At 60.0% G+C, this 8,233-nt stretch overlaps 1 protein-coding gene across 3 annotated transcripts in view; it reads right to left on the bottom strand.

Moving 5' to 3' along the window:
- Nucleotides 1-8,233, bottom strand: part of Kndc1 (kinase non-catalytic C-lobe domain containing 1) — a 52,545-nt gene that overhangs the window by 22,023 nt on the left and 22,289 nt on the right. For 2 of the 3 annotated variants that reach the window (XM_048791418.1, XM_048791420.1), the window contains exons 7-16: nucleotides 7,778-7,892; nucleotides 6,874-6,945; nucleotides 6,741-6,802; nucleotides 3,508-3,666; nucleotides 2,920-2,997; nucleotides 2,528-2,621; nucleotides 1,879-2,038; nucleotides 1,140-1,804; nucleotides 721-865; nucleotides 307-392 (exon numbers count right to left, since the gene is read on the bottom strand). In XM_048791418.1, coding sequence (XP_048647375.1) covers nucleotides 307-392; nucleotides 721-865; nucleotides 1,140-1,804; nucleotides 1,879-2,038; nucleotides 2,528-2,621; nucleotides 2,920-2,997; nucleotides 3,508-3,666; nucleotides 6,741-6,802; nucleotides 6,874-6,945; nucleotides 7,778-7,892 — 1,636 coding nt within the window. The remainder of the gene's footprint in view (nucleotides 1-306; nucleotides 393-720; nucleotides 866-1,139; nucleotides 1,805-1,878; nucleotides 2,039-2,527; nucleotides 2,622-2,919; nucleotides 2,998-3,507; nucleotides 3,667-6,740; nucleotides 6,803-6,873; nucleotides 6,946-7,777; nucleotides 7,893-8,233) is intronic. The other variant, XM_048791419.1, reaches the window with a different exon arrangement.

Genomic DNA, 8,233 nt, shown 5'->3' with positions numbered 1-8,233 from the left:
CCCCCCCCCCCGCCCCGTCTGCTCCCTCAGTAGGTTAGGAACGTTAGGTTTCAGCTGACCTGGAGCCTGGGCTGATGATCTGGGAAACCAGCTCAGAGTGTTTAAATGGCTAGTGTTTCTAGGGGGATGCAAAGGCCCCAGTGGGTGCTGGTGGCTGGCAAAGGGAGGAGGAAGGCCCCTAACTGACAGCCCTCAGCCCCAGGATCCTGGGTGTCCTGGGCACCCAAAGCCCTTCCTGCTCCCGAAGGGCCAGGACTGGCTGGCAGAGTGCGCACCTGTTCCCCGCGCTGCAGGGGTATCTCTTACCCAGTCCGTGGAGCGAGGGCCTTTTGCCGAAGGTTGAACAGCTGCCTGACGAGCCCTCAGGCTGAGACCCCGGTTCCTGGGAAGTGCTGATAATCAGAACAACTGGTCAAGACCCCTGCCCTCTGGGATGGTCTTGGGCCGATGCAGCTGGCCCCCAGCGGGGAGCCTCACCTGCACACACTGGGGGAGGGTGGGACCTCTCACCTCTAGCCTGCACCTCCTGGGGCGTTGGCCCCACAAAGCTTGCTGGACAGGACTCAGGGACAGGTCAGAACACCTTCTAGAACCACGAGCTAGGGTGGGCCTGCCCCCCAGGTAGCAGAGTTCCCAGGCAAGCACCCCGTGGCCAGTGGCCATGTGTGCAGTCACCCTGGGGGGCGGGGCCTGGAAGGTGGTCTTGGCCTGCGCACCCACCTTTCGGAGGGTGAGGCTGGCTGGTTGACCACCTTGAAGAGATTCTTCAGCAGCCGCTCATCCCAGTAGAGGTCACAGAACTTCTCAGATATGGCTCCACAGAAGGTGGCGAAGGTGAGGTCTTTCAAGGCGTGAATATATTCCCCTGGTTGTGTGGACAACAGGGTACCTTGGGCATTTCTTGTTCTCTGGCTCCAGTCACCTGGAGGAGGTGGTCTCGAGGTGCAGAGGGCTGGGTGTAGGTGGGGGGACACAGGGTGGGCTCCCCAGACCTGCCTCCCACCCGAGGCTGCCAGGTGCTGTCCCTGGCCCCTGGTGGCCCTTGGTAGGGCTGATGAGTGGGGCTCCAGACTGCCCTTCAAGCCTCCCCCTGGGGCAGTGTCTGCCTCCTCTGGCTGCTCTTGGCCTGTGGCCCCTACCCATGATCAGAGCCTCCAGCCCGTTGTCCAGGTAGCCATCAAAGGCAAACTCCTCACGGATAAGGCGCATAGCTTCCTGCAGTGAGGGGCAGGCCGTCCTCTTGGAGGGGGATGAGGCATCCACACTGGACGGAGAGATCTTGCGGTCTGCTGTCCGGGGCCTCTCGGGGTGTCTGTCTGGGCCCCTGGGGCTGTCTGGACTCAATGCAGCCAGGGCGGGGCTCTGAGCCGACGGCTGGGGACACTCTGGCTCTGTGGCCTTGCTCCTGGGTGGCTTGCATGGATGACATGGGCTGTGGTTGGCTGAGGAGGGCCCTGGGGGCCGAATGACTCCAGCCAGGGCCTGCCCATCAGGCCCTTGGTTGGGGGGCAGTGCCAGCGCCTTCTGGGGCAGGGCAGGGCCCGGAGACCCAGGCACTGCTGATGGGGCCTCCTCTGGCTGGTTGGTTGGGTCAGGGCCTGACTGGCAGGAGCTCTCCTGGTCCCCAACAGGCTCTGGGGCTGCTCCCTGTGGCCCTGGACCAGACTCTGAGTGGCAAGGTGTTTCCAGGCTGGTGGCCCCCGAGAAATTCTGGGCTACCTGCTTCCCCTTGCCCTCTGTGTCCAGCTGGATGCTCCTCTCCTCAGCCTGGTTGGCTGGCCCTGAGGACACAGCAAGCTGGTCCCTGTGGGGAGAGGAAGAGTGCTCAGGAGGGCCACCCACGTGCTGTGTACCACCAGCCAGGGTGGGCATGCTCACCTGGCCACACCTGAGTCTTGCATGAGGACGATGGGTTTAAAGTGCGTGGCTTCAGAGCTGAAGGCCTCAGGCAGCTCTCTGGCTCCTTCGCTGGAGGGCGGGTGAGGCACAGGCCCTGGCACAGCCACCAGCCTGGTGTCACTGCTGATTGGCAGAAAGCCTGGGACCATGGGTGGTTGAGGTAGCCGGTGGGGAGAAGGGTGGTTAGGGGGCTGGCAGATGCTCTAGAGTGACTCTGCACCTAGGGGCCCCCAGCTCACTGTGCCCCAAGACTGGGTACTGTGCCCTTTGTATGCCTCCCCAGAGCCACCTCTGTCAGGCTTGGCCAGAGGGCCTGGAAGGTGGAGTGTCCATGCCTGGGGAGGACTGAGGCCAGGCGACAGACTGGAGGGCTGGCCGCAGCCAGGGGTGGAGGAGCTGCTGGGAGGGAGCCGGCAGCACCGAGCTGGGCCGGGTGAGGACTGGGCTGGGAGCGTGCATGGGAGGGGTGGGCTGGCCCAGTTCTGGGCAGCAGAGGGAGTCTGGAGTGGAGAGTGGGCAGGAAGGCCTGGTAGGCTGCCCTCTGTGCTCGCCGTCCCGGTCTGGGAGCCAGGTACCCCCCGGGGCTGGACTTTCAGGGGGCTGGACTCCCGGGAGCTGGCAGACCCACCTGGGCTGGGCTGAGGAGCAGGTGCTGCTCGGGGCTTCAGTTCAACCACAGAGAAGGCGTCTTGGAGGCTGATGGTCTCTTCCTCCTGGTGGACCTGCGCGGAGGGCCATAGAAAACTCATCAGGGGTCACTGGGGGTGCAGTGTGGACACTTGCCCATGCTTCCAGTTCGAGGAACTTTCTGAGCGATGGAGAAGCCCAGCACGGAGGGCCTCTGCCCCTGAGACTCAGAGCAGGGGCCCGCACGGAGGCCTCCCTTGTGCTCCCATCAGTGAGACTGGAAGCATTATGGGATGGGAGACGCTGGCCAAGCCAAACTCGCTGCCTACTGGGGAGTCCAGTGCCCCTGGGGTGCCCGCTGTGAGGTCACCTGAGCATGGAGTGCTGTCTCACCTTGCAGGTGGACACCCGCAGGTGGGCGAGGATCTTGCTGCTGTCCATGCCTCGCTGGAGGAGGTAGCTGCCACACACCTGAGGGCAGGGAGAAGGTTGGGCAGGCCAGTGGGTGGCTCGGGCCTCAGCCCTACCACACCAGCCGTGTGCCCTGATGCTGCCAGGGGGGTGGGCGAGAGCCAGGAAGACCTCAGTGAGACTCCACCTCTGGGGTCTGCCCTCCCCGTGTGCAGCTGTGAATAGAAACCGAACAGGAGCTCCATGTCTCCCTGCTGACACTCGGGGCAGGTGCCAGGGGCTGCCCTGGCTCTGCTACCTCTGTGGGCTGGAGACGAGAGGCACCAGACTAGGAGAGGGTCTCACTACAGAGCCTTGTGGGTCTGGCCAGGACCAGTCCCTGCACATACAGGACAACCGCAGCTGGTAGCCTGCATAGCAGGAGGGACAGTAGGTAGAGGTCCAGGGCTGTGGGGCAGCCCCACTCTGACTGCCCACATGGATTTGGCCAAGGAATGAGACTCACTCCCTTCCCTGCCCAGTGGCCTGAAGGCCCCGGGACTGTGAGCAGGGCATGACCCCTGTGGTTACCTTAATGGCCTCAGCCACAGATGGCCGCTCAGGGGCGTGGCGCCTTGCCATGTCCAGTAGGAGGGTCTTGAGTCTGCGTGGCAAGGCCAGCTTCTGCTCACAGGGCATGCTGAACTTGGCTGCGGTCCATAGAACGGCGGCCACACAGTACACAGAAGCCTGCAGGGCGGAAAGAAGAGGATGGTGGCAGCTGGGCCATTGGGCCCCGCCAGGCCTGGCAGACCTGGTGTCCTAAGGGGCACTAAGGCATAGTCCTTTGGAGCCAGGACCAGCCTGGAGCCTGGGGGTCCACCCTAGCCAGCCCCCAGGGGAGCCCCGGGGCATGGCCTGGGGGCTGCATGGCTAACACCCCCTTTCGGGTCTGGGCTTTGAACATGGGAGTGTGAAGAGCCCCCTCCATCTTCACAGGTAGCTGGTGGGCAGTGCGAGGAGGCAGCTGCCCACATGGTACTCTGGACACCTGCCCAGCTGTGCAGGCCTGCAGTTAGCAGCAGGCCCTTCGACAGGTGCCTGCTCCCTGTGCACAGGAGCCACTTGGTCTGATGAGGGGCCCGCAGCCCACACCTGAGATGCTTTCCCGAGAGCTCAGGGTGGTGCCTTGTTCTCATCTAGGGGAAAACGTCCAGTCTTTGGCTACCGAGTACTATGACACTAGCTGCGGATTGCTTATTGCATTTATTTATTTATTTATTTTCTTGGTAGATGCTTTTTATCAACTTGAAGATGTTTCTTCCATTTCTATGTTTTCTAGAGTTTTTTCTTCTTTTTTGTAAGCTTATGAATGGGCGGTAGACCCTGTCTGATGCTTTTTCTGCATCAATCATCATGATTGTGGGTTTTTGTTCTGTAGTGTTAATAAGCTTGTCTGCACTGATTTTCAAGTATTGAAGCAGTCTTGGATCCTTGGAATAGAACCCCTCTGCCGAGGCGTATGACTGCTGTTTATATTGCTGCATTACATTTGCATGTGCCTTCATTCTCGTGAGAGATACTGATTTTTTTTGGGGGGGGGTACTCTTGTCTAATTTGGGATCGGGGTGATACTAACTCCATAAAATGAATTGGGAAACATTTTTCTCTTCTGCTTTCTTGAAAAAAATTGTGTAGAACTGGTGTTAATTATTCTTTAAACACTTGGCATCATTTTCTAGTGAAACCATCTGGCCTAGAGATATGTTCTGGTGAATTTTAAAATTGTAAACTCGATGTCCTCGATACTTAATGGGCTGTTCGGGTGACCTGCTTCATCCTGGGTGGTGGTGGTTTGCTGTTGCAGAACTGGGCATTTTATCTGCGCCTCCGGAGTGGGTGAGGGCTGTGGGTAGCCCTCCCAGGCTGTGCTTTCCACGTCTGCAGGCCTTCGAGATGCCCCTCTGTTCTCTCTGGTGCTGGTAACTCCTGTCTTCTCTCTTCTCTTCCATCAAATTCCATTTTATCTATGGTATTTCTTGTCTTTTTGAGTTACTGGAGATTGAATCCAGGCTGCTTTACCATGAGCCACATCCCCCAACCTTTTTTTAAAAAGTTGCCAGGCTGCCCTTGAACTGGCAACGCTCCTGCCTCAGTCCCCTGGTGGCTGGGGTGACTGGGGTGGCCACATGTGTTCTTCTTAGCATTTCCTGCCTTCCTCCTCCTCCTTCCATTTTCCTTTCTGCTTAAAGATTTCCATTAGCCATTCTTGCAGAGTGGATCTGCTGGCCACGAGTCCTCAGCTGCCGTTCACCGGAGGCTCTCTTGCCCTGTCCTCCATTTCTGAAGAGCCTGTGCTGGCCACGGGGCCCTCTGCACTCAGGCCTGGAGCCTGTGGGCATGTGGCAGGTGCCCTCGAGTTGGCTGCCCTGCACAGCAGTTGTGGTTCCTTCTCTTTTGTCTTTTGGTCTGCAGCATGCAGGGGTTGATTGTGCTGTTGTGCTGTGGATGCCTTGGAATCTATTCTGTTTGGGTTTCATTAGCTTCTTGAATCTGTAGGTCTATGCATTCCGCCATAGTTGGCAAGTTTCCATCCATGATTTCTTTGAGTACCTTTTCTGCCCCACCTGCTATTCTCCTCCAGGATTTTGATGACATGGTGCTACGTCTTTTGTCGTGTTCCCACAAAATCCTCAGGCTCTGTGCAGGTCTCAGTCTCTCTCCTCTTTCTTATTCACACTGTGTCACGTCTGTGGTTCTGTTTTTGGTTGCACCAGTCCTTTCCTGTGTCCTTTCCGTCCCAAGCCCATCTGCTGATCCATCTCGAGTGCGCGTGCTGCTGGGACCAAGTGCAGGCCTCAAGCATGCTGGCAGGTGCTCTACCACTGAGCCAGCCCGCCAGCCCACGCAGTCGGTTTTTTTTTTGTTTTGTTTTGTTTTTTTTTTTACTTAGTTCTAAAAACGTGCACTTTGTTTTCTCTTTCATTGTGGTAACTTCCTGTTTCCGTTTTGTCCTTTTTTCCAGCCTGTTGGTAACTGCTCACTGAAGCCCTGTTAGGATGGCTGCTCCCACGTCCCTTAGTTACCCCTGGCGTCTGTCACCCAGCCCACACCATCTCATTCCAGTGGGGACCTCCGGCGCTTTCTTTGGGGGGATCTCCACTGGAAACCTGTGTTCCTGTTGGGACCCCGATCTTGTTGGAGCCTGACCTCTGGCCTTGCCTGGCTGTGGTCCCCACTGACTGTGAGGGTGACGGCCTGCTCCTGTCTCTGCTGGCCAGTGTGGTGGCACGCGCTCTGTGGTGTGGGCTGCAGAGGGGGCTCACGTCTATACCGCCCGCTGCTTCCTCTGGCGGGGGACCAGCTCCGTCTGCCCACTGGGCTTGCCCAGCTCGGCCTCTTTGGCTCCAAGTCTCCACATGAGGCCCTGCCTTGCCCCTTAGGGAGCTCCTCAGGGGAGCCCTCGAGCTGCCTGTCCTCTCCCTGCAGACTCGGGTGTGAGGAGTGTCCAGCTCCGGGAGCCTCTGGAGCGCCCTCCACCTCCCCGAGTGGAGGACCCGGTGCTGACTGCTGTACTTACTGTACTTCAAGTGTTAAGTACTCCTGACGTTGCCCTCGGCCCTCCAGAGCCAGGGGCAGCCCGGCACACACACTCGCCTTGCCCAGGACCCCACCCTGGCTCTGCCTGTGCCCTGGAGGAGGCCTGTGCTGGGCACTGCCCAGCTGCCTGCCAGGCAAGCCAAGGCACCGAAGGGGGCACCGGACAGGAGAGGGGTGTGGGCTCTGTCGAGGTGCGGAAGGTGGCCTGAGGAGCTGGGCATTACCTTCTCTGTCACCAGCCTTTCCTCTGCCACCTCGGGAGCCAGGAAGAGCGAGTTGTAAGAGCCTAGGAGAGAACACAGCTTAGGGTGTGCCCACGAGGGCTCGGCCCCAGGGGCCCCCGGCCCGTGTGCCTACCATGGTCAGGGGGTGGCCCAAAGAGCACAGCCCCGTCCTCGGCCACCAACACGTTGTCCAGGCACAGGCAGGCTGCAACAGAATGCGGGTCAGGAGAGGCCTCCTGTGGGCCTGGTCACCCAGGGCACGCCAGGAGTCTACCTGAGCCTCTTCCTGCCACAGAGGTCCTGGGCCACCTCTTCCACCCCCAGGCAGAAGGGCCTCAGGCAGACACTGCTGTAGTGCCCTCATCAAGCTGGGGATGAAAAGGGCAGGACCAAGAGGACTGGGCTGTGGTCCACGCTGTGCACTGACCGGGGAGGCTGACCTGGGAGGCTGGATCTCAAGGCCCCAGACACACCGAGCAAGTGGTCTGCCCCAGGGCTGCACCCAGCCCTTCTCTTCTTACTCTACACAGACAGGGTCTGGCTAAGCTGCCCAGGCTGGTCTGGAACTTGGGGTCCTCCTGCCTCTGCCTCCCGAGTCACTGGGATGACAAGAGAGGCCACCGTGCCCAACCCTCCATCTCTTCTAGACACCCTTCTTGTCACGGCCTCAAGAGCTTGGAGAACACAGATGACCACCCATCTGTCCTATGGTCCAACAGGGTCCAGCTTGGGAGGCCACACGCAGTGCAAAACACTGTGCCACCCTAGCTCACCTGTGGACAGTGCCCCCTTCCCTAGCTCACAGCATGGACACTGCTCCCAGTCCTGGTCACAGCATGGACACTGTCCTCTGTCCTTGCTAACAGTATGGATACTGCTGCCCCCAGCTCACAGAGTGGACACTTCTACTGCCCCGTTCTGGTCACTGTTTGGACACTATTCCCCCAGCTCAGAGCGTGGACACTGCTCCGCATCCTGGTCACAGTGTGGACACTCCCGCCCCAGCCTTTCTTCAGCTGCCCCGGGCCCCAGGTCACCTGGGTGCTGGCTGTGGGTCTGCAGGGCTCGGAGGCAGGCGAGGCACAGGGCCCAAAGCTCATACTCCCGGAAGGGCCGGCCCAGCTGGCACAGGAGGTCTTGCAGGGACAGGCTCTGTGGGGGGAGAGTTGTCCTGTGAGGCCGCCTTGGGGAAGCACTTCCACGAGACGACAGGTGAGAGCCGCCTCCACTCCACGCACAGCGCCCGCGAGAGAGCCAGAGTGGCGAGGGCACGGCCGGGCGATCCCGATGCTGCTTCTGGGCACACCTGGACACTGGGTGGGGCAGGGTGCAGTGTGCACGTCCATGTGACAGTCCCTGCACTGTCCATGGGCGGGGGTGAGGACGTGGCTCCCTGGGGGCAGGAAGGCACGGTGACATGTGGACCTGGAGGATGGACCCCGTGCCTCCTGCACAGACACTGGCTGGGGCCCTTCTCAGAGCCCAGATGGACT

Source organism: Marmota marmota, unplaced genomic scaffold (assembly GCF_001458135.2).
Source record: "Marmota marmota marmota unplaced genomic scaffold, marMar, whole genome shotgun sequence".
In the NCBI taxonomy this organism is placed as follows: domain Eukaryota; kingdom Metazoa; phylum Chordata; class Mammalia; order Rodentia; family Sciuridae; genus Marmota; species Marmota marmota.
The sequence above is the reverse complement of the archived record's forward strand: the minus strand, read 5'-3'. Positions and strand labels throughout refer to the sequence as shown.